The sequence below is a fragment of the Prionailurus bengalensis genome, chromosome C1, assembly GCF_016509475.1.
Source record: "Prionailurus bengalensis isolate Pbe53 chromosome C1, Fcat_Pben_1.1_paternal_pri, whole genome shotgun sequence".
Taxonomy (NCBI): Eukaryota; Metazoa; Chordata; class Mammalia; order Carnivora; family Felidae; genus Prionailurus; species Prionailurus bengalensis.
In genome coordinates, this window is record NC_057345.1 from 63,763,063 (window position 1) to 63,788,605 (window position 25,543).

A 25,543-nucleotide genomic window follows, 5' to 3' on the forward strand; every position below is an offset into this window, starting at 1 on the left:
TATAAAAGATTTGAGTTCTCTAAGCTCAGGGTTCTTCTATGAAACAGAGCTGCCTGTGCGTGCGAGTATATGGTTTTCTTCAAGTTTTGTTGTGGGAATTGGGGCCCCAGGAATGGATGCAAATGCTGATGATCTGCCTGGGAGGAACTCCTGTGAGGAATAAATAGCTCTATGACTATAGGTAATAAATAGTCCTGTATCTCTGGCCCTGGAGTCTTGGGCTTTGGCCAACAGCCATAAAATGTGCAGATAACTTCATAGTTTGCATGTACGATAAAATTTCAGGCTCTTCACAAACAGGCCAATTGCTTTGAGTATTCACATTTTATTCAGACAAATACTTGAGACAAACTAGTACTTTTTCAAGGTTAAAGATCTCCCTGGGTCTTTAATTTTCTTGTTCAATTTAAATTGAAAAACTTTCCCAGGGAAAAGGGGTAAAGTAAAGGTAAAATGAAGTGATGGAAACACCAAAAGTAGTGAAAAAAAGAAAAACAGGTCAAGGAAAAGAGTAGGACATAGGTATTAAACATTTTTATATGTTTAGACAGTTTTAAAATTTGGGGTTCATCCAATGTCTGTGCTACCAGACATGCTTTTGTTGAGAATATAGAGAAGCTAGTTTGTCAAGAGAGAGGTCGCTTACTATTCTTCATCTATTTGTAAATGGCAAATTTTTATTGCAATTCAAAAATGGAGAAAGCTGCAAGTAACTCATTTAAAATGTAAGCTGTTGAAAGATGCAGGAAGTGACGTGTTTCTGGTGTCCAAATCATGTGATGCTTGTTCTAAATACTGCTGCACTCACCACCTGGAACAGAAGACTAATCTTATTTGGAATATGCCATTATTTAGTGTGTAACTTCTTACTATTTCTTAATTACAGAGGTGTCAGTGAAAACTGCAAACTCAGTTATTTAAATATTTAATACCTTTGAAAACCCATATCTCTTCATCTATTAGACAAAATGGACTTATTTATAATATCCTATTCATTTCATTAAATGAAAATAAAGATAAAATAAAGTGGAATGGACTGAAAAAAATCATAGTGTAAGTCAGCAAGTCATTTTTAATGAGAATAAATATTGAATAAACATAATGCAATGTGACTGATTAAAAAATACTGTAGGGTGATTTTTAAAAATCATGTTGGAAATAAGGCAGCTTCCACTTAAAAGCATCACTGATTTCCTAATCAACTGAGAACACCCACAGGGGTAATTACAGGCCACTCTTGTCATTAAACACAGACTACAGAATCCATCTAAATCAAGTAATCACTCTGTTGATTAAAAAACAAAACAAAACAAGACAAAAAAACAACCCCAAAAACAAACAAACAAAAAAACCCACTAAGATAATCTGATACATTCCTTATAGGGAGTGACCTGAGAATATCATATGTGGTAGAGGACTTAATAATACATCCAAAATTCTCTTCTCAAAATCTTTGAGTGGTGTCCAAAATGGTAGGACAGCCTGATTTTCAGTTTTATAAAATTGTGGTTGCTTCTCACTGGGCATTCTTAGTTATCTCTTCAGAGGTGCTGTATTTCCTTGCTTGGGGCACAGACAGGTATAGGATGCAAGGAAAAAAAAAAAACCCATCAGGAAGCTCGTAATCTATTTGGGAAGTAAGGCTAAAAATAAAGGGCAAATAAAGATTTAGGTAATAAGACAAGTTAATGCTAGAAGAAATGATAGGATGTGAATAATTGCCAAAGAATTTTGCAAACAGTGATTGCTGGAATTCAAGTCGGGGAAACAGCAATAGGCTAGGGTGTTCTAAAAAGGCATCAAGGACCAAACAGCATTTGATCCAGGCCTTGAGGATGAAATATGGCAGAATGAAGAGTGCAAAGATTAAGATGGATTGACAAACTACTGTTAGGCCCAATCTGGCCTCCTGACTGTTTTTGTACACCTTTGGAACTAAGAATGGATTGTACTGTTTTAGATGTTGAGAAAAACAAAGAAGAATGATATTTCATAACACTGAAAATTATATGAAATTTAAACTTCAGTGTCCATAAATAAATTTCATTGGCACACAGCCACTCTTTATTTATGTGTTTGGCTGTTTCTGTGCTACAGTGGCAGAGTTGAGGAGTTTCAACAGACACCAAATGGCCCACAAAGTCAAAAACATTCACTGTCTGGATCTTTACAGACAAAGTTTGTTGAATCCTGGTATAAGAGACCACTGGGCAAAAATGGTGGAAAGAAAGGTTGACAGGCCTGTATCTGTATCTTTATCTGGAGATAAAGAGGCACCACTGAAGGTTTTGCATATAGGAAGGAGCCCAACTATCTCTGGTTCCTGAACATATCACCTGAGCTTGCAAATGTTTGTTAAATCAACAATTGAACAAAATTTTTCAGATTCCCAAGTGTACTGTTGTTTTATAGTTGTTACTCTTGAAAAGAATGAATGGCTTTTCTGTATGGGATGTGCCCCTTGACCCTCTCAGGTTGTCTCTCTGTGTCTCAGGTTGTCCATCCTAACTTCACACAGGTGTGCGTGAGCAGCTCTCACAGATTTTGACATTGTTGGACACAAAACGACACCTTGTGTTTGGGGGCTTCTCCAAGAGTATATTTAGATGACTTCTCCTTGGACCATTCTTCTTTGGATTCCATGACATTGTGCTTCTCCTACCTTTCCTACAATAGCCAGACATAGAAAAAATAAGGGTTTGTATTATTAACATGGGGAATTAGCAAAAAATCCTAGTTCTTTCCAGAGGGTTTGTGAGAGCCAAATCATTAGAGAAAAAATGATTCAGGCAAAACAAATTGCATACGGAGGCCAACTGTGAGACCCTGTCCTGTGGGTATCCCCATCAGATCCACCATGGATGCATTTCAAATACTAGATTTCCACTCTAATATTTTAAGACAGTATGTCATCAAACCTCACTAAGAGAAATCTAAGAAGAGTGTACAGAAACACACAGGGGAAGAACCTCATAATAAAAAGAAAACAAACTCTAAGAAACGTGGTTAAGAAATATCAAACTCAATTAATAATGGAGCCTTCAATAGCCTTAGAGAAATCCAATACAAGCCGAATTCAAACTACATGCCTGTGCTTCCACCCATATTTACTTTCAATTGATTATATTATTAAAAAATCTTAGCGGGGAATTGCTTAAGAAAAACAAATCTGGTTGAAACCTAGAACATTAAAGAACATTAATTTCAGATTTTTTTCTTAATTAAAAACAGATTTTTTTTTTCTTTTTTGGTTCATTTGAAAAAAAAATTGGAGAAAAGATGAGAACTTCCAACAGGGAGAGTAGAGCTGAGATGAACTTGAGAGAGAACATTAAGGGAGAAGGAGAAAATATATAATATTTTTAAAATGTAATTTTAAAGCATGCATAACTTGTTTTGGAGTTCATCCCAGATAAGTATGACTATAGTCAGGGATAATGATGAATTCTGGATTAGAACTGTATAAAGCTTTGAAAAAAGCAGTAAGCTACAGTTTTCGGAATGCAAAACGGATGCCATTTTAGAATGATCTGCTATCCAAAATGGAGGGAAATGTAGCTTACCCCACATGTCAACATATTCTCATAAACGTATATCTAAAAGAGCACATTTATAGACCTAATTGGACACAGATACTGATATAGACATGCACATGGACATGGACAGGATAGGCATGTGCTTTAGGATATAAAAAGTTCCTAGGTCATTGCATTATAACAGTGCAATGGTTTCTAGAAAAAAAAAAAAATCCTTTCCTATTCTGGCTCAGAGTGTAAAAAAAAAAATGACTTTCCCATAACATTGTATAATGGATCTTCCAGTCACAGTCTCCTATGGAAGCATAATTTATGTAGTGGATGACAAGAAGAGGTTTATGATATCTGGAATTCATTTAAAATCTTTAGATGGGAAAAATGGAGATCCAATTAAAACCTTAATAAATGACTCTGTGTTGAATATAAATATATTAAATTAATATGTGTGCAAGATGAAATTGGAAAAGTTATGGGAGTCTTCATTTTAATTCTATTTCTATCAGGAAACTGTGTAACTGAGAATTACTTTGTAATGGGGCTGTTTACAATGAAGCAAAACTGAATTTAAATAGGACATTTTAGCCCATGACTGGTCATAACTCATGAGGTCTCAGCCTTAAGGCATATTGAGATCTCATTGGTGAAAGTCCTGTGGGGAGAGGGAAGATGGACCAATAGGAGGCAAGAAAGGCCCTAGGGAGACCCAGGTAGCCATAGGACCAGCGCCCAAGGATCTTGCCATGAAGGAAAGCAAGAGCAGGCAGGTTCCTACATGGCAGGCTCTATATTGTAGGTGAGATACAATAGCGAGAGTCTTTGGTGGGAGGCAGTTCTCATGGGCAGAAGGTGGTAACGGCTTCGCTGTATGGGAGATCTAGATGGGAGGTACCGTGTCTTTGTTAAAGGACCTAGGGACTGAGGGCTGATAGATACAAGGTGAATGTACCTACCCTATACATTCACATAGACAAAGAATATCTATCTTCTACATACTTATATACTTGCCCTAAGGTTTTATATCTTAGGGAGGATATATACTTACCCTAGGTTTTCTGACTACCTTTAGAGAACAATAAATCTGAATGGTACCAAACGGTAGAGATTGGGCTTCTTACATGCCGGGCAGCTGATTATAGTTGTTAAGATGGCAGACCCAGAAGTCAAATTACCTAGGTTCAAATCCTTGTTCTCCCACTTACCAGCTGAGGACAACAATATCCATACTGATGTTGTGCGGATCATATGGGTTATTGTATTTAATTGCAAGGTGCATCCATTTTGTTATTTTTGGAAATAGGTTTTTGGCTCTAAGTCATATAGCTTGAGACTTGGAAAATTGTGTTACATCTATGGACTAGACTATAGTTTGGCAACTCATAAAACAAAAAAAAGATCCTGGGCATACCGTCCACCCATCCCCATCCTCTCACAAATCTGGCCTGCACCGTCATTATCTAATAGGTTCAGAACCTGTTTTTACTTCCTTCCAACAGCTTTTTCCATCCAACTGCTATCCATCTAAGACAGTGATTGTTATTATCTCATAAAACTGCCCAGATTTGTAAAACTTCAGTTCATATTTATTGCAGAATCTGTTGAGTTTGTTTTTAGGTTGTTATAAATGTGCCTTTATTTAGGCCTAACTGTGGATGTTAATTAAAAAAATAACATTTTGGGAAGTGTGGGCATGGGTGAGTGATAGTTGAATTGGGAGAGGGATACCCAGACTGATGGAGCTGGTAAAGCCCTCACCAGACCCTCACGTGGGTATACTCAAGTCACAATATGCTAAGTGTTTGTCTCATCATTGTTTATCTTTCTGAGACATTCATGGTGAATGACAATCATCCTATTCATCCTTTCCTATGAGCTATCTTTTTTTTTTTTTTTTTTGAGAGAGAGTGAGCAAGTAGGGAAGAAAGGCAGAGGGAGAGCGAAGAGGGAGGGAGGGAGGGAGGGAGAGAAAGGGAGAGAGAGAGAGAGAGAGAGAGAGAGAGAGAGAGAATCTCAAGCAGGCTCCATGTTCAGAATGGAGCCCCATGCAGGGATCAATCCCACGACTCTGGACTCTGAGATCATGACCTGAGCTGAAATCAAGAATTGGACGCTCAACCAACTGAGCCACCCAGGCACCCCTCCATGAGCTATCTTTGTCAAAGGTTTTTTTTTTTCCTCCTCCAGATAAAGAGCTACCATTTTGAGAGTGTCCATAGTGCCAGGAATTGGGGAGAGTGGATTTATAAGCATCATATCATTTAATTGTCACAAGGATATATACTACTATAAAAGCTGAAGTTTAAAGAGAGGTACAAGACTTGATCAAAGTCACCCAATAAGGAAGTGCTCAGCAAGGTTGCTCACTAGTCAGCTGTGTTGTTGCCCAGACCAGCAGACTTTCTGGAGAGAGAATGATATGATCTGCCTAACCCTGCCCCTCTCACCTGCCACCCTGCCAGGCTCAGTCTCTCTTTCCTTAGAGCCTTGCTTCCACTTTGGTTACGGACCTTACCATGTTATATGATCACGTATCTCTTGTGTTTCCCACGTGACTGAACCTCGGGATGGTATTAGAGACCGTGAAAATCATTCTCTCATCCCTGACAGGTCTTTTAGTACCCCAATACAATTTTTTCCCCCTCCTCCAGTTAGTGGTAGCTCAAAAAAGACTTATCTTCTAGTAGCAGCCCAGTACATTTTTGTTGAATTCATAAATGAATAAGATATGGAATTTTCTTGGCCTACTAAAGACCATGAGCTAAAGCAGTGGTTTGAAATATATAGAGCCTATATATATATATATATATATATATATATATATTTTATGCCTGATCGAGAAGTTCTTACTGAAAACACAGCATATCTCTGAAGCACATGGACGGGCTTGAGGAAGGAGTGGGAGAACAGGATGTGGTCCCTTAGGGAGACTGAAAAAAGGAACTTTCCCTGGGAGCAGGTAGTCTGTCCAGTTTTAGTTTTTGCAACGCTTTTCCTGTGGTGCCTCCTGCTCTCTCAGGATTCTGAATGTTCACACCAAGAAAACACCAAATCCTTTGAAAGCCTGGTTTCTGCCTTGTGGTTTGTGAGCCAGTCTCATGACGTCACAGCCACCAGCAGCCCACAGTGCTTTTCCTGACTCCATGTACCATGTAGGCAAACCAGACAGGGCTTCTAGCAAGTGAAACTTCTTTTGGGTAAATATTTTGGGCCTGGTTTTAAGATTTCTCTGACAGACCAAGTGGTGGAAATCTGTGTATATATACAGAATGCTCTCTCTCTCTCCCTTCTTCTAAGTGTTGTTGCCACTTTCCTCATAGAAATAACTGTTTCTCTTAGCCAGTTCCTTACTTGGGGATTGGGCTTTCCTTGTTGATTTTCATTTGAAGGGGGCTGCTAAGGAGGGGTGGAAAGGATTCAAAACATATCTTCTACCAGGCTGCCTGCTTCTTAAAGCTGCACCTTTTGTTTTTGTCATCAGGGTCTTAAGGTTAAATGAAGAATGACCTTTCTGGATTTCTAAGCCTAACAGGAAAGTTTAGATTTAACTTTGTTACTGAAGTTACAACAAAGTTCATTCAAATTCTAAACTTGTAGCAGGGAAGAGCAAAGTCCTATGCTTGTGGGCACAAACACAATTTAAAAAACTTTTTAAAATGTTTATTTATTTTTGAGAGAGACAGAGCATGAACAGGGGAGCAGCAGAGAGAGGGAGACACATAATCTGAAGCAGGCTCCAGGCTCTGAACTATCAGCACAGAGCCGGAGGCAGGCTTGAACTCATGAACTCTGAGATCATGACCTGAGCGGAAGTCCAAAGCTTAATTGACTGAGCCACCCAGGCGCCCCACAAACACAATTTATATACATATACAATCAATGTATATATATGAGAAAATATTAAATTTTCACATATATGCATATATTCTACTTACTATGTATTTATATACACATTTTTCATGAACACACAAACTTAAAGCAAGAAGGCAATTCATACCTGTGTGTACGTGTACATACACACAAAACATACACAGTGTACGTTTCCTGGCATCTTTTGTTGATAGGTATTTGTGCTCCCCTGTTAGTGGCAAATTATTAATTCTGGACGAGCCCATCACAGCATTTTTAAGCAGAGTAAAGGCTCTACCCTTAAACAGCCCAGGGAGAATTTCATTTGCTACTTTTGAAGAATCCTTTGATATGCCCAATACCTGTAGAAGGGTGATTCCAAACCCACTTAACTTTTTAAAAAGTGTGAAATGTCTGCAAGGAGTTCTCTGATCTGTTGAAGGAGACCGAATGGGGAAGAAAAGGCCGCTTTCTCTCCCCAGCCGGACCCAGATCCCTGCCTGCTGCTGAGCAGATTTTGTATACGTTGAACCACAGAACATTTACTGGAAAAAAAAAAAAAAAAAAAGAGGGACAGAGAGTGAGAGAGAGGAAGAGAGAGAAAAGAAAAAGTAGCAAGCATCCAGGAGCAGCCGCGGGAGACCGGGACGGCACGTAATCCGGGGGCGGAGCCTCGAGGGCCGCCAGCCAGTGGACGAGGCCGGGGGCGGGGCCCCGGCGCGGGGGGCGGGGCCTGTGCCCGCGCAGCTCGCACCGCGGTCCCCTTATTTGGATCTGCGGGAATGTGGGCTGGAGCGGTCCTGCTGTGGTACCAGCCTCCAGCCTGTCGCCGGGACTGCCCCTGACCCAGGCGCGCCTGCTGCTCGGTGGCAGAAGGGCCGGCGGAGCGCCATGGCCTGCATCCTGAAGGTAACGACTCGGATCTGTGGCTCGGACGCGTGGTTGGCCAGACCCTTGCTGCTAAGAGGCAAGGAGTCAGCCGCGGTCCCACCGCATCCTCATCTCAGTTGTCTTTTCCTGGCATTGATTTTCTTTTTGTTCCTTTGGCAAATGCATATGGAGGGAGATTCTGAAACGTGCAGCTGGCACAGCTTCTCTTCCCACCATTCCTGCCTGCTCGCGCCTGCATTGAAGGAGCTGCAGACTGTTGGCTCCAGGGGAAAGCAGGGCTGTGTGCCGAATAATGGGGATGGCAGGGAGGGGAGGGGTGCTCCCGCGGGTCCCGCGGTTCTGTTGCTTGAGGCCTTTCAGGAGCCTAGGAGAATGGAGAAGAGTCTGGACTTGGGTTACTGGTGCTAAAGGTTATATAGCACTTTGAATGGGGGCGAGAGTGAGCGGGGGGGGGGGGGGGAGTTCTATTGAGCATTTGATCTTGTGAAGACAAAAACTTGTGAGTTTACAGGTAGTCCCTTAGGAATGAGTTTTCCAGGAGACCTGCTAGTTCTGTGGTGCCATTAACTCTACTTTGGAAAAGTTCATAGAAAGATGTTTTTATTAGTAGAGAATCTCTGACCCTCCTTCAGCTCATAAATTTGAACAGACCCAATGATTTCACTTCATATCAGAGCTGGCCGAGCCACCTCTTCTTTGTTGAGTTTTCTTTCTCCAAGTCTGGGTTCTTAGCCTGGACCAAGCATCTTTCTGGGTTTACCGCTTTGTGGTGTCAGGTGGGAGGACTTGGTGTCAGTGCCTGACTTGAGAACTTTCCATTCCATGGAGAGAGGTGTTTTGTTTGTTTTCTGTTTTCATTTTCTCACAACTGTTTCTCCTCCTGCCTAACCTGACTCCTGACTGCCTGAATCAAAAACATTCACAGCATGGTTTCCTGGGCCTTGACTGGAGAAAGCAAAGGCCTGTTTGTTCCAAGGTTGGGGGAGCTGTATGTGATAGAGGAAAACACCAGAAAAAGATTTTAGTTGTTGTTTATTGTGAAATAGCTTTTGTTTCTCTTCAGGATGATTTGAAGCCATCTACCATTAAGCTAGTTACCTGAGTCGTCTTAAAACATGTGTGGTAATGATACAAATAAGAGATTAACCTAGTAGAGGTTTTTTTTTTTTTTTTTTTTTTTTTTTTTTCCCTTAGCGTAAAAGAGGTTGGATATTTCCTGTGACTTTTCTGAACTTCCTCTGTTTGGTTTTGGAACATTTTCTGGGACATAACAAACGGTAGCAAGATCAAGAGGAAATACGTAATAAATACATCCCTATTACAATATGGTATTTTTAACTTGGAGCACAAGTACTGAAATAAGAATATGAGTTGTCTTTACTATGTATTATATTATTAGCTGAAAGGGCAATTGAGGAGCATGACATTTATCGTTGGCCATCTTCTTTTGGTTTCTCCCCACCTCATGTCGCACATGTTCCAAACGTTTTTAATGCATATCCCAAGCTACACATGAATCTGATCCAAACTTTCTTTTCAAGCACCTCACATTAACCTCAGACATTTGGGGCATATCTGAGTCCTCATTATCTTTCCTCCACCGAAATTCATCTGAGAGGTAGACACGTAAACTACAAAGAGGTTTGGACTCAGAAAAGCCTTGGTCGGAATGCAGGTTCGGCCAGTTGCCACTGGTGTGACCTTGGACAACTTACTTAAATGTCTTTGTGTCAGTTTCCTCAATGTAAGATCAAAATTATAGCAGCTACTCCACAGAGTTGCTGTGGGGATAAAGTAAGATAGGGTATGAAAACTACTTTGTGGCATAGGCATTAATACGTGCCACTTTTTTTCTGACATGTAATGAGTGTGTAAAGAATGCTTACTATATTCTCTGCCTACTTCATATAATATAACTCTCATTCTTACATCAGACCCTGCAAGGTGAGTAACATTGTTTAAAACCCCATCTTACAGATGAGGAAGCTGAGTCCTCAGTTTAAGAGATGTTCCTGAGGCAACAGGGTTAAGGACAAAGTAAGCATGGAGTTAGATGCAAATCTGCCAACCTTTTTTATACTTTAATGCTGTTCTCTGTACTTTCCCAGGTGACCACTTTCTAAGATGCCCTAATACCATTCACAGCCCTTACCGTATTAGACAAAGTACCTGTGTGCAGTCATGGTGTCCATGGCCTATGGTAGGCCTTTTCCCCTTGTTGTCTTTGAAAGGCCATACATGGTGGAGTGGAGTCTGGAGACCTGAATTCAGTGCAAACTTGGCCTTCTGTACGTGATTTTAGGTAGTCTCTGCAACTTGCTCATTTTAGAATGTAAATAATTGTGATTATCTGTCTGGGTTTTATGAAGGTAAAATGATGGACTTTTTCTTCTTTTTTAAACAAAACATTTTCTGCCACGTGCCAGCCTTGGACTTGGTGTTGACATCACAAGATGTATGGACCATTGACTTGGTTCCTAAGTGGCTTACAGTATAGTAAAGGGGATAGAAAAGAAAATGCACATTTATGTTACAGTGTGAAGAGTAACATAGATCTGTGGAAGGCATAATAGGGCACAGAAGTAGAGAGCAGTGAACCCTCCTATTGGCTAGTCAAGACAGGCTTTCCAGGGCACCTGGGTGGCTCAGTCTGTTAAGGGTCTGACTTCGGCTCTGGTCATGATCTCACAGTATGTGGATTTGAGCCCCGCGTCGGGCTCTGTGCTGACAGCTTGGAGCCTGGAGCCTGTTTCAGATCCTCTCCCTCTCTCTCTCTCTGCCCCTCTCACACTCATGCTCTCTCTCTTTCAAAAATAAAATAATAAAACATATATATATATTTTTTAAAGGCAGGTTTTCCATTTACTATTTTGGAGCTAGATTTTGAAGACTGAATCATATTTACTATTATGGAGCTTGTGTTTTTGTAAGATAACTTTTGAGGCAGTGTTAACTTTGTGGGTGGAAACTAATTTTCTCAACAGATTTTTGAAGTAGATTTTATTATCCATTTTTATATATGAGAAAACTGAAAGAGAGGTTATTACCTACATAGCAGTGACCCTAAAAGTGGGGACCTCTGACTAGCTAAGAAGATAAGCCCATGACAGGGCAGCTGGGATGGGCTTTTGCAGCATACAGAACCATCCCCTTGATGTGCTGTGTATGGTGAAGGCCCTTTCTGCCCAAGCACGAAGCTGGCTCTTGTAACAGAATGATGATAATGGCCTCAATAATCATTTAATTGTGAAATACATATTCATTCCACATTGTATGGGCTTTGAAGCCAGAAATATGTGGGTTTTACTTACTAACTGTATAACCACAAGCAAGTTTCTTGATTTCATTGCTCCAGTTTCTAGAATGGGGACAATCGTGCATTCCTCAATGGGTTATGCTAGGGGTTAAGTGAGAATATTGCACATTAGAGAGGATAGGCTAGTAATAGTTAAGTAAAAATGAGTCTGGGCTCAGTCAGTTGAGTGTTCCTTGAGTGACTCTTGATTTCGGCTCAGGTCATGATCTCACGGTTCATGCGATTGAGCCCTGCCTTGGGCTCTGCACACTGTCAGGTCCTGCTTGGGATCCTCTCTCTCCCTCTCTCTGCCCCTCCCCTGCTTACTCACAAACACACACAAGCACACGTGCTCTCTCTCAAAATAAATAAACAAAACCAAAAACAAGTCCAAGTTTTCGGTTCCTTTCTTGCCGCACTCCTGGTTAGGCAGCTCTCCTGGGTAGCTGTGCTGTTGTGAACAATTAAATCAAGGACCAGTCTTTTGCCAAGGAGTGTTTTTTTTAAACGTCTTTGAAATAAAATAGACAAGAACGATATCTCATTTGTATTTTTTTTTTAATTACTAGTGAAGTAAAACTTTTATATTGTCATTTGTTTCTCCTCCACTGGCAAAAGTTCTGCTTATCTTTCCACTCTTAGTTCAGTGTCACATCTGCGGTTAAGCCTTCCTGTGCTTCACCAGGCTTGTTCTCTGCTTCCATGGTATGAGTTCTTATCTCTGTAGCAGCAGGTATTACCCTGAACTGTCGATTAACTGTTGACATGCCCGACTCCTCTGTTTGATTGTGGACTCCTAGAGGGCAGGGGCCTTCAGTAGGTCACTCAGCTAGTGTTTACTGAGCGCTGTGAATGACTACTGCTGGTAGTGTGGGAGTATATGGATGGAGATATTGGTGGCCACTCAAATGAGTCTTGGGGGCAGCAGAAGCCTTGCCTTATTCAGCTTGGTATCCACAAGTGCTAGCCTGACTTTCAGTAAAGTGTTCCCTAAATGCTTGTTGAATGTATTAATGCATTATCTTTTTGTTTTTTAAGATGTTTATAGACATGGGCCTGATCTATCCACCTCTGTAAACATCTGAATTCTTCATGGATATAGCATGGATTTTTCACTCTAACATACAACAAGCAAGCAGGTAGGGCTTATCAGTTACTTTGCGCCTTCTCAGTTTGTTTCTCATACATCTGTTACTGTGTCTCCTAGAAACCCTGGAGCCAATTTGAAATCTGAAGGGAAGGGGAAAGGGAGCGCTGGACTGGGAGGAAGAAAGGAAGAAGTATAGTAGTGGCTTATCTTTTGTTCTTCTGATCATTTTGGTTCTCTAGGTTAACAGAAACAAACAAAAAAGCAAAAGCAAAAACAAAACGAAACACCAACACCCACAATCCCAATTTGAGGTACTCAAACTGAGGTCTCAAAGTGTTAGAAAACGGTGTGGCTTCACTGAGCCTGGAAAGCCGCAGAGACTTCACAGGTCCGCAGATTACAAATCTGAAACTCTAAGAAAACCCCAGCAAGTGGGATGGACAAGGCACTTCGTCTAATAAATCTTCCCTGATGTTACTTTCTGCTGTGCAAGAGATGCTAAAGTCTCGGGAGCAGCCGTCCTGCCGAATTTTCAGTCTTGTGGTAACGAACAGAATGTTTTTGCAACTTCTACGTGCTTTTGCAACGTTCCTTTGGGGAACCGGTCTCTTGTGTAAAAGCAGTGCTCTTTGGATGAACTGATAACAATAGGAACAATAATAGTTGCTATTTATTGAACACCTAGAGTGTCCTGTGCTGAGTGCTTTATAGAAGTCATCTCATGCAAACTTGTATTATAATGAAGATACCGAAGTTCAGAGACACTAAGTAACTTGTCCCAGGTTACTAACCCAGGTGTGGTTAGTAAGTAGTGAGGATGGAATTCACCTGGCTCCATATGGTTAGTAAATGTCTTTTTACCTTCAGTGCCCATTGAAGTGAATATTTGTGGGGACTTTGTGTTTACTTCACTATCTTCTACCCAGGCAGTACTCAGTCTAGACAGCTTCCTAACACCCGCCTGGTGAGGATCACTTTTAGCTGTGTTGTTTTTACTTGTTCCTTCTTCAGAGTTTCCTTTGTGACTGAGGAACTAGGGGCCGCAGAGGGGCCGCAGAGACTGAGGAGGTAAGAAAGTTCTAAGTCTGCCTCCAAGACTGAATAGCCCTTTGATCCTGGGCAAGTCACATGACCTCTACCCCTAGCCTGAGAAACCCACATGTCCCTTTGGGGGTGGGAAGGAAGGAGAGGGATAGTACAGAGTTGGATTTGCCCTTAGGCCAAGCTTCAGGGCCCCTGCAAGGCTCTGGGAAGAGGCCCTGGATGTTTGTATTTGTAATTTTATATCCACTTTCTAAAAGAGTCCCATAAATCATATAAACTCAGGCTCCCCAAGTGGACCCCCTCTGGGGCCGTGTTGGTGTCCAAAAGAGTTAATGCTTGCAAAGGCACTCTTCTAAGCAGAACCCACTGCACACATACGGCAAAACTATTATTAGCATTATTAATAGTTAGATAACAGCTTGAGTTGAGGAACCTGTCTTGGGGACTGGTGGGAGGAAGAAGGGTTTAGGTCTGGGGAAAGCAGAGGGAGCCTATTAAGCTTTCCCGTAGATGGCTGGGGAAAATTATGAAATCTCCTCCCCAGGAGGAAAACCTCTATCTGTTTGTGAAAATTTAACACACACTTGTGCCTGAGGGCTGGGAGTTGGATGAGTTCTTTTCTGTTTCCTGGCTTCTGGGAAAAGTAGAGGAAGGCATTTTTCTAATTGGAGAGAGTAGATTTACAAGTGCTACCAGGATCCCATTACAGAAAGTTGCTGTTAGCTCCTGGTTATTAAAAGGCTCATTATTCAGTTTATGGATTATCCAGATCCTGTCAACCCTGGCCGTTCTGATGTACACCTTTTATGCCTTTTACTGCCAATTAGCACCTCCACCAGAGCCAGGAGAGGGAGAGGAGCTACACCCCAAATTGTTTAATTCTTCTCCTCGTTAATAGCTGTGTCAAGGTTTGTCAGCAGGCAGGTGGTTATAGGAAATGGCTCAAATGAGGTGAAGGGATTATCTGTGCTTTCACTATTGTTTTCTCTTTTCCCTCAGCGCGAGGACTGAGTGTAGGCTCTGGTTCTGATTTTAAACTGATTTAAAGTGGCCTCATCAGAGACCTTGGCCCAGGGTATCCAGAGACTTCAATAAACAGGAGCCTTGGGCTAGGTAACATTCTCACAGAGGCCCTGTGCCCCATACCCCATCATCTCCAGGCCTCTCTCATTTCCTGTGTGATGTGGATGGGTGGGGGCTCACAACATCTGGTACTTGGGAGGGTGGGGGAAGTTATTTCCCAAAGAAATGGCTTGGGAGCCAGGAAAGAGGGGTTCTTGTACTGGAGTCGTTCTAGTATTTGGATAAAGAAGAAATGCATTTCTTTGCATATACTTAGTAATGTAAATATGTAAATAAAAATATATACCCAGGGTGCCTCAGTTGGTTAAGCATCTGACTTCCACTCAGGTCATGATCTCACAGTTTGTGAGTTTGAGCTCCGTGCCGGGCTCTGTGCTGACAGCGTGGAGCCTTGACCCCACTTGGAGTTGTCTCTGTCTCTCTCTGCCCCTCCTCCGCCCCTGCTCACACTGTGTCTGTCTGTCTCTCTCTCTCTCTCTCTCTCTCTCTCTAACAAAAATAAATAAACAATTAAAAAATATATATATACCCACATTCATACCATCATATCTTAATATTTACCCAGATTTGAAAAGTCTTGCACATAAAATCCTTCTTGGAAGACACTTGTAATTTCAAAGGCTATCTTGTACAGTCCTAGTACATTTATTAGCTGTGCCTTTACCAGACACAAAAATAAAAACTTCTTTGGTTTGTTATGAAAATCATATTTGCATCTTGCCCTGAGAACATCATGATCACAAGGGAATTAGAAGTAAAATGTGTGTGTCCTGCATTGGAGATGAGTCACGATGTGGGATTAGAGTGTGCACATGGAGCTCGTCTTAGGTTTCAAGGACTAGAATTAGCAAATAGCTGTTCTGGGATGGCCCCCTCCTTGGGACAAGGGGGATACACAGTTGGAGACCGCACGGCTGCCACTCTCAGGACCCCTGTTTGGCATCCCTGGCCCCACCAATAGACTGGACTCTAAAGAAAGAGTGGTGAAATCTCCCTGTGAAGGTTTTGCCTTATCAATCAGGGAAAATGGTAACCAAGAAAGAGGGGCTAGTCTCTAGGGTGTGGGTGGTAAAAGGTTTTGGGTGCAGAGGTAAGAGCTGTACCGACTCTGTGTCTGAGTCCAGCTTTGTGATAAGTATGAGTAATGACGGTCATACATTTATTTAACGCAGTGCTGTCCAGTAGAAATATAACGCAGCTCACTTATACACTTGACATTTCTTAAGAGCCACATGTAAAAAACAAAAGCAAAAAGAAACAGGCAGAATTTACTTTAATAGTATGTTTTATTTACCCCAATATATACAGAACATTTTCATTTCAACATGTAATCAGTATAAAAATTATTGAGATATTTATATTTTTTTCACTAAGTCTTCAAAAATCAGTGTACATTTTACTGTTGCAGCATCTCTCAGTCAGGATGCTAAATTTTCATTAGAGATTTAGGTTTTATAACATTTACAGTCAAAAGTGTGGATTCACGTGTTCAGGTTGCTCCAAAGGTGGTCAGAAGTTTTCCAAGAGTTGAATCTAGTGTTAGTTTTTAAGTGTAAATTAAATAAAATAATATGAAATAAAAAATGTGGCCTCTCAGGCACACCAGCCCTGTTTCAAGTCTTAAAAGCCAAATGTGGGTAGTGGCTACGGTATCGGACAGCATGTTTATTCAGGTGTTCATCCTCACCGTTGGAAAACACCACTAACCATGGAGGCAATGAGAGCAGTGTGTAAGCGGGTAGGGGAAAGGATTGCCTACTGGATGAGAATCAGAAGGGGAGGACACTCCTGTTGGTCAGACTGATGGCAACAGAGGAAAGCAAATGAAGAGCAAGTAATGAGTTTTGGACCCAAGGACACATTAGAGCCTTTATTGAGCCCTTGGAATTTCAACTAAAATGGACTCCTACGTTTTTCCATAGGCTGAGCCCGATTGGCCCCCTAGGTGTTGAACAGCTGTGAATTCTCCCAGGGAATGCAGCTTTGGTCTCCGTGTGGCAGTGAACTCCTGTAGTCTTTGAGGTCAGAGACAGACTTTATACACTTTTATTTGAGCCATTCCATTGCTCTAGGAGGGCAGTGCACATATGGCAGCAATTTGAACATCCAGAATAAACCACATGTCTTCTTTTAAGTCAATAGAGTAAGGTGATTGGAGTTCCTTTGGCTTATTTTTCACTTCTTTAGCAATATGCTAAAGCTGTGTGTCCAGTGGTGCTTAGAGCAAATCAGTTTGTAAACCTGTAGCTCTGTTTAGTGTAGACTTCTGCATTTTATACCTGCCCTGCTCCACCTAGTCTTTCTGGATCATGAGATGGACAGTAGGTGCCGTATGCTGAGGGCCTTCTCTCTGGCAGACAGCCTGCCAGATATTTTGAAGCAGTTTATCAGCTCACAACAAGATTTCAGAATGGGCATTATTTACTTTTGTTGGACTGACAAGGGGACTCTGGTATATATTGCTTAACAACTTTGCTAATGCAAGAGTGTTAGACCAGGATCCTCAAAGGAGAGCCCTTGGGCCAAATCCCCTGTCACCTGTTTATGCATAGCGCTAAAGAGCCTGTGATTAAGGATGGGTTTTGCATTTTTGAGCGGTTGAAAAAAATCAAAAGAAGAATAAGATTTCATGATGTGTGGGAATGTATGAAATTCAAATATCAGTGTCTATAAATAGTTTTACTGGAACAGCCATGCTTGCTTCTTTCCCAGTGTCTGTGTCTGTTTTCGTGCTACAATGGCAGGGTTGAGAAGTTGATGTTTGGACTGTAAGGCCTGCAAAGCCTTAAACATTTGCTGTCTGTCTCTTTACAGATAAAGTGTGCCAACCCGTGGGCCACACTGTTAAGTTCTTTCAGTAGAGTGTAAGAGCTGGAGACAGGGCTGGTGTGGGTTCTCCCATGGGTCTTCAGCACTAGCTCTGGGGCCTCACACTGTGGGTGTCAGGGGTATTTACTGAGCATGGGGCCAAGCACTATGTGGAAGAGGGGACTAAAGCTTAGGGAGGATATGTGATTCCTCAAAGCCAGATAGTGGGGTTGGAAATCAGACTCCAAAGCCCGATAAGGCTGTTGCTTCTAACAGATATGCTGACCACAAGTGCTGTTCAACTTGAACGCTGCCAGGACCCCTGAAAAGCTTATTTCACCAGAGATTGCTAATCCCCACCCCGAGAGTTTATGATTTTGTAGGTCAGTCCTGGGTTAGGGCTCAAGAATTTGCATTTCTAAAAAGCCCCCAGGTGATGCTGATGAGGCCCATGTGTGGACGTCAGTCCTGACATGCTACCTCCTGTTCAACAAATAGTTGTTGAGTTATGGAAGGCTTAACACACCTGCAATGGCCAACAGAAACTGACAAGAATTTAAGTCAGTTTAGAAAGTCAAGTGCATTCAAATAAAACTTTTTAGGCATTATAATATTTGATTTCTTCCTTCATTATTCTCATTAACCCCCAAGCTTTCTAATGCCATGGGGCTCAGACCACCGTGAATATTGGAATGCATATGCCTCTGTGTCCAACAGCAAGGGACTGGGGCTGAAATGAACCCCTTGCTGGTGGCACCCCTCATGTGTTTCTGGAAACTCAGTTTCTTTCAGATCAGTTGTGAAATCAGTTTATGTTGATTTATAAACCAGCGATTTGGTTCCTGCTGATTGTATGTCAAACCCTTTCTTTCTTTGTTTCTGCCTCTGTCCCCTCCTCCCCCCAACCAAGCCCATTCTGCTGGGGGTGCAGAAAACAGCTTCTGTAGTCAAGTTGTACTGGCTTTGGTCATGAAAGTTAATGCATTAGTGTTAGAGTTCACTCTCTTAATTATTGGCTTACTTGGTCTCATATTTAAAAAGTCATTATTTAAGGATTAGGAATGGGGAGAATGAAGACCAGCGAAAGATGATAGCTTTTCTTTTTTCATGTTGATGATTCACAGCCTTGTTTGGGATTTAATAAGTAACACAAAGCATTGGAAACTGCTGATTTAATCTCTTCTCATAGGCTCCTGTTGGCATAAAGAAAATAAATCTCTAAGGTGTACCTTTTTACCTTCTCCTGGCTCTCTATTTCCATGCCTTTATTTATTATGCAGTTAATTTTTCTTACCTGCCCCCCTCCAACCCACCCACTTTCATCTCTGGCCTCTGGGTCCCTCCCCAGTGCAGTTGTTACAGGGGCCATTAGTTAGTATGTTTAAAGAACCATAATCTCAGCTCAGTAGAAGGGAAGCCATACAGAATTCTATTACCAAGTAGATAAAACCCTCTTGCAGGGTCCCAGGTTATAAGCCACTCTGTTAGGAATTCTCTGGGAAATGTGACTCATTTCTGTGCTTGGTATAAAATCATTGGTATGGTGTTCATGACAGCTCAGGGATGTCATCCCACACACCTTTGCCACTGCCTGGAGGCTGACTTTACAACTACTTGTGTTTGCTTTTTTATTGCTGACCTTCTCGACCTTGTCGTCCTTGCTTTCTCCCTATTTCTAGGAGAAAATTCATTCCCCAGGAGCAGCAATTACCTGCCACCTTTCGCCTGCTGCCTTATTTATTTTTTCTTTCATTCTTTCAGTTGGGAGTAAGAGAATCTCTCTTTCCTACCCTGGTTTATGTCACTTAATTATTTGTTCCTTAGCTGGTTTAATGTTTATTTAATTCTGCCATGCTGTTTAACCCCAGCAGCCTGGTTGATGGCTTAAGCTGAGCCAAGATTTCTGCATGTGACTTCTCACTTGTTGATAAAGTAAGGTTTGTTTTTCTCTCATCCATGTTTGACCCTTGATATTAAAACCTTATTTAAAGACATGACATCTGAAACCATGTTCCATTCGGTATTAGGAAAATCGAAATTCACTGTATATTCTAGATTTGGGGATGTTAAAGAGGTCTGTGTTTGACCTATTTTTGCCTCTTATCTTCAGCAAATAGAGGCTTTTGTGAAGAGGAAGTTTACCATCAAGCATTTAGAGAGAACCCAAGTACTATGGGTGAGAGGAGGGGTAGAGGGAATGGAGATGAAAGAAAAGCTGATGATTTATTTGTGTATTTTTTTAAAACAATTTTACTTTATTTTATATATGTATATAAGTAAACTCCACACCCAACATGGGGCTTGAACTTATGACCCCGAAAGCAAGAGTCACGTGCTCTACCAACTGAGCCAGCTAGGTGCCCCTGAGAAGCTGAGAATTTAATTCTTTTCTAAGGGAAATTTGGGTCTACATGGATGATAATATTAATTGTAGCAATAGCTTATATTTCCTGAGTACTTGCTATGTTGGGGCTTTCTGGACTTTATATGTTTGCATTATCTCATTTGTCAAGCTCATAAGGTACATACTATTATAAATTCCGATATAGATGAGGAAATGAGGCTTAGAGAGGTTAAGGAGCCTCCCCAAGGTTGTACAAGCATGGGGGTGGGGGGGGTGCTGGGATTTGAATCCAGGAGTCTGGCCGAGGTAAAATATATGTAACAGAATATTTTCCTGTAGTCATGCATGGACAAACCTATTTGTAACTTGTCCACAATAATAACTTTAATGGTAAAATAATGTCAATAAACATTTTCTGGGTCCTAACTTTATTGTAGGTACTCTATTTAAGGTGTGCACATGATTTCCTTCAATATTCAATAATCCTATTTAGAAAAATACTATTATCATATCTTATTTACCTGTGAGGAAACTCTGAGGTTTAGACAGAACTTATCTTCTTTGCCCAAGGCTCCATGGCTAGTGAGTAGAAAATTTGTGTGACCATATTATTTTTGTAGCTATTATTTAAAAAGAATTTTTTTAAATTAAATTTCAATTTTAGTTGTGGTATAGTTAGCAGTGTTGTATTTGTTTCAGGTATACAATATAGTGATTCAACAATTCTATACATTACTCAGTGCTTATCATGATAAGTGTACTCTTAATCCCCTTCATCTGTTTCACCTGGTCTCCACCCCCCATGTGCTTTATCTTGAATGAGTACCCTCAGTTTTTTTTTCCTGAAGCATACTTCAGAATATGTGGTTCCAAAAGATATATATAAAACATTCCATCCAAAAGAAATAGGATACACATTTTCTTCTAGTAAGTACAGAAGAATCCCGTTTAATCACATAAAAAGAGACATAACAAACATTACAAATTTAAGAAGACTAAAATCATACCAAGTATATTTTCCAACCACAATGGTACAAAACAAAAGATCAACAATAGAACAAAGTTGGAAAATTTGCAATGTAAATATATGTTTCTTTTGAGGTTTTTTTTTTTTTTTTTTTTTTTTTTTTTTTGAGAGAGAGAGCACACACACATGTGCTGGTGAGTAGGGAAAGGGCAGAGGGAGAGAGAGAATCTTAAGCAGGCTCCACTTCCAGCTTGGCGCCCCATCATGAGGCTCTATCTGATGACAGAGATCATGACCTGAGCCAAAATTGAGAGTTGGATACTCAACCAACCAAGCCACTCAGGCGCCCCTTCAATGTAACTATTAAACAACATACTACGGCACATGCAATGGGCCAAATAAGAGTTCAAACAGCAAATCAAAATATATCTCAAAAGAAAAAGAAAACCCAATGTTCCGAAACCTATGAGATGCAGCAAAAGTGAGTGTTAGAGTTAAATTTGTGTTAGAAATGCTTGTATTAAGAAAAAAATATCGGGGTGCCTAGTTGGCTCAATTGGTTAAATGTCCAACTCTTGATATTGGCTCAGGTAGTAACCTTGCATCATGAAGTTGAGCCTGAGCCTGCTTGGGATCCTCTCTGTTGCTCTCTCTCTGCTCCTCCCTGACTCATGTGTGTGCATGCACTCTCTCTTTCACTCCTTCAAAATAAATAAACTTAAAAGAAAAAAAAAAAGAGGGGCGCCTGGGTGGCTCAGTTGGTTGGGCTCCGCACTGAGCGTGGAGCTTGAAATTCTCAATCTCTCCCCTCCGCCCCCACTCTGCCCCTCTTCCCTGCGTGTGCTTTTTCTCTCTCTAAAATAAAAATATTTAAAACAAGAAGAAAAGTTCAAGTGAACAACATTACCACATAAAGAACTGGAAAAAGAAGAAATTTAGCTAAAATTTAGTAGAGGAAGGGAATAAGAAAAATCAGAAATAGATAAAATAGAGACCAGAATAAACGATAACATAGCATTGTAAGTAATGACCAGTTTAAAAAAAAATATATTGTTGGGGCACCTGGGTGGCTCTGTTGGTTAAGCGTCCAACTTCAGCTCAGGTCATGATCTCAGTCTGTGAGTTCCAGCCCCGCATCAGGATCTGTGCTGACAGCTCGGAGCCTGGAGCCTGCTTCAGATTCTGTGTCTCCCTCTCTCTCTGCCCCTTCCCCGCTCATGCTCTGTCACTCTCTGTCTCAAAAATAAATAAAAACATTAAAAAAAAATTTTTTTTAACAATAAAAAAATATTGTTATTAGCTAACATTTATTATGCGCTAAGGCTTAGGCACTGTTCTCAGCCCTTTACACTTACTGACTCGTTTAATCTTTATTTTCCAGGTAAGGAACTGAAGCAGAGAATGGTTAAGGCCACCAAACTCTTTTTGGCAATGATAGTTTTTGGCAAACTATTTTCAGCAATGACAGGCACTTTGGTTCTGGTATCTTTGTATGTAACAAACATGCACATGGCCACACACCTTGTTTTTAATTGTTGTTTTTGTTTGTTTGGGTTTTTTGTTTGTTTGCTGTTTTGCCATTTTGGTGGTTTACCTCTTAGTGTAGAGAATCACTTTGGACTGTTGAAATATATCGCAGTGTGAAATCAGCCTGCTTCTAAGGAGATTATGTAAATGAAATAGATTGCTTGATTTTTGTTTTTTTAAGTGTATTTATTTTTGAGAGGGAGAGAGAATTCCAAGCAGGCTCCAGCCTGTCAGCACAGAGCCCAATGTGGGGCTTGAACTCATGAATCATGAGATCATGGCACGAGCCCAAGTCAGATGCTTAACTGACTGAGCCACCCACATACCCGAGATTGCTTGATTTTTGACTTGAGAGAAACTGAATTAAAAAAAATTTTTTTCAGTGTTTTTTTTGCCTTTGAAGAATTTTGAATCAGATCACCCTTAGGAAAACCCACTTAGGTTATCAGACATGAAATTATTTCCTTTTGGAGATGGTATTTGAATTTGAGCCTAAGGCCATCATTCTGACTGGATAGGGAATGCCAGGAAGTTTTCCATCTTGACTGCTCTCCCTCTGTTCTCCTCTCTGTCGTCCATCCCCCTGGATAACTCCACTGGGCAGCCAGAGTGATCGTTTAAAAAGTAGATCAGATTATGGCGGTTGCTTGTCTAAATCTTTTGGTGGCTTTCCATTCCACTTGGGACAAAATCTAAACTCCTTCCCACGGCTCACAGTACTCATGATCTTGCTCCTACTTATTCTTGAGAAATCCTCTCCTATACCTTAGTCCACTGCTCATTTTCATTCAAACCAGTTCTTGGACCATGTCAAGTTCCTTCCTGCTTCAGAGCTTTTGGGCTGCTGGTCCTCTGCCCCCAGATTCTTTTTGAGGCTATCTCTTCCCCTCTTCCATGTCCCAAATTAAAATGTATTGCCCCAGACAGGCCTTTTGCTGATCATGCCAATAAAATATAATTCTTCCTGATATTCTGTATTATGCTTCCCTGTTTATTGTGTGCATAGCACTTTCTTAATATATGAATGCATGTGTTTTTTTTTTTTTTGTTTGTTTGTTTACTTGTCAGTCAGAAGACTGAAAGGGCAGGGATCATGATTATTTTATTCATCACTATGTACAGCACAGTGTATTTCACAAACCAATGAATGGTTGAATGAATTAATTTAGGGGGGGAAAAAGCATGTGCAAAGTTATGGTGGCATGCAGCCACAGGTCATTTTGGGAGTAGTGAAAAGTTGTGGATGGCGGTCATTGGGCTGGTTTTGGGAGCTGGAGGAGGTTATATATATGGGTTAGATCGTGAAAGATTATGTGGGTCCTGCCAAGGAATATGAACTTAATACTCTGGAAATGAGGAAACACTAATGGGTTTTAAACAGATTATTTTTTTCAATATATGAAGTTTATTGTCCAATTGGTTTCCATACAACACCCAGTGCTCATCCCAAAAGGTGCCCTCCTCAATACCCATCACCCACCCTCCCCTCCCTCCCACCCCCCATCAACCCTCAGTTTGTTCTCAGTTTTTAAGAGTCTCTTATGCTTTGGCTCTCTCTCCCACTCTAACCTCTTTTTTTTTTTTTCCTTCCCCTCCCCCATGGGTTTCTGTCAAGTTTCTCAGGATCCACATAAGAGTGAAACCATATGGTATCTGTCTTTCTCTGTATGGCTTATTTCACTTAGCATAACACTCTCCAGTTCCATCTGTTTGTGGTAAAAAGCATCTGTTTGTGGTAGAGGTATTCCCATTTTACAGATGGAGAAACAGGCTCAGGGAAGTTAAGTCCATAGTCTCCCCTTACCCACTGTGTTGCCTTCCATGGTGTCAGTTACCTGTGGTCAGTGGTGGTCTGGAAGCAGATGATCCTCCTTCTGACCTACCATCAGAAGGTTAATAGTAGCCTAATGCTGCATCACCATGCCTACGTCATTCACTTCACTTCAACTCATCACATAGGCATTTATCATCTCACATCTTCACAAGAAGAAGGGTGAGTACAGTACAATAAGATATTTTCAGTGAGAGAGAGACTACAGGTATATAACTTTTATTGCAGTATATTGCTGTATATTGTTATAATTATTGTTTTATCATTAGCTATTGTTGTTAATCTCCTACTGTACCTGATTTATGAATTAAACTTTATCATAGGTATGTATGTATAGGAAAAAATCAGTGTGTTTATACATACACACACACGCATATACCATATATATATGGCTTCAGGCATCTACTGGGGATTTTGGATTGTATCCCCTGTGGATAAGGGGGGTGTGACTGGTGTAATTCTCCCAAGTGAGTATTGGAGCTGGGGAATTAAATTCAGATCTGTCTGACTCAAAATGCCCTGCTTTTATTTTAAATCTGCTCTCCTACTTCTGTAGAGGAGAGAATCATATAGGACTATTGAAATGAACTAAACATAACTATACTTTGAGGGAGCTTATAGAAATGATTTTGATCTGAGTGAAACCAAATATTAAAAAAATCAAAGAATTCTAAGAACACTTTTTTAATTTGGAGAACTTTTAAACTAGTTTACACTTAGGCAGACATTTCATTCCACCTGTTTAGCTCTATTCAGCCCTAGTAAGATTAGTTTCTCTGGTGAATGGATACCTGAACAGAATTTGGATGGAGAAGCGTGAGCATCCTACTGGCCTCCCCTCCACAGTCTCCTCTTCCCTCATCATTCTGGAATCCCATGCAGCAGCCAGAAGGAACTTTTTTTTTTTACTTTTTTTTTTTAACGTTTTATTCATTTTTGAGACAGAGAGAGACAGAGCATGAACGGGGGAGGGTCAGAGAGAGAGGGAGACACAGAATCTGAAACAGGCTCCAGGCTCTGAGCGGTCAGCACAGAGCCCGACGCGGGGCTTGAACTCACAGACCGTGAGATCATGACCTGAGCCGAAGCCGGACGCTCAACCGACTGAGCCACCCAGGCGCCCCGTAGAAGGAACTTTTAAAAACATATGTAAGTTGATCTCCTTCCCTTGCCTAACCAGTCATGTTTTCGGGAAAAAATTGCAAATAAGTTGCAAATTATAAGAGGTTAATATCCAAAATATATGAAGAACTCCCACAACTCAATAGCAACAACAACAACAAA

General features: G+C 40.9%; 1 protein-coding gene across 2 annotated transcripts in view; it reads left to right on the forward strand.

The window, feature by feature from the left end:
* The first annotated feature begins 8,106 nt into the window (after positions 1-8,106).
* The window catches only part of ST6GALNAC3 (ST6 N-acetylgalactosaminide alpha-2,6-sialyltransferase 3), a 549,238-nt gene continuing 531,801 nt past the window's right edge, over positions 8,107-25,543 (forward strand). The window contains exon 1 of one of the 2 annotated variants that reach the window (XM_043575303.1): positions 8,107-8,288. In XM_043575303.1, coding sequence (XP_043431238.1) covers positions 8,271-8,288 — 18 coding nt within the window. In that variant the 5' untranslated portion in view covers positions 8,107-8,270. The remainder of the gene's footprint in view (positions 8,289-25,543) is intronic. The other variant, XM_043575304.1, reaches the window with a different exon arrangement.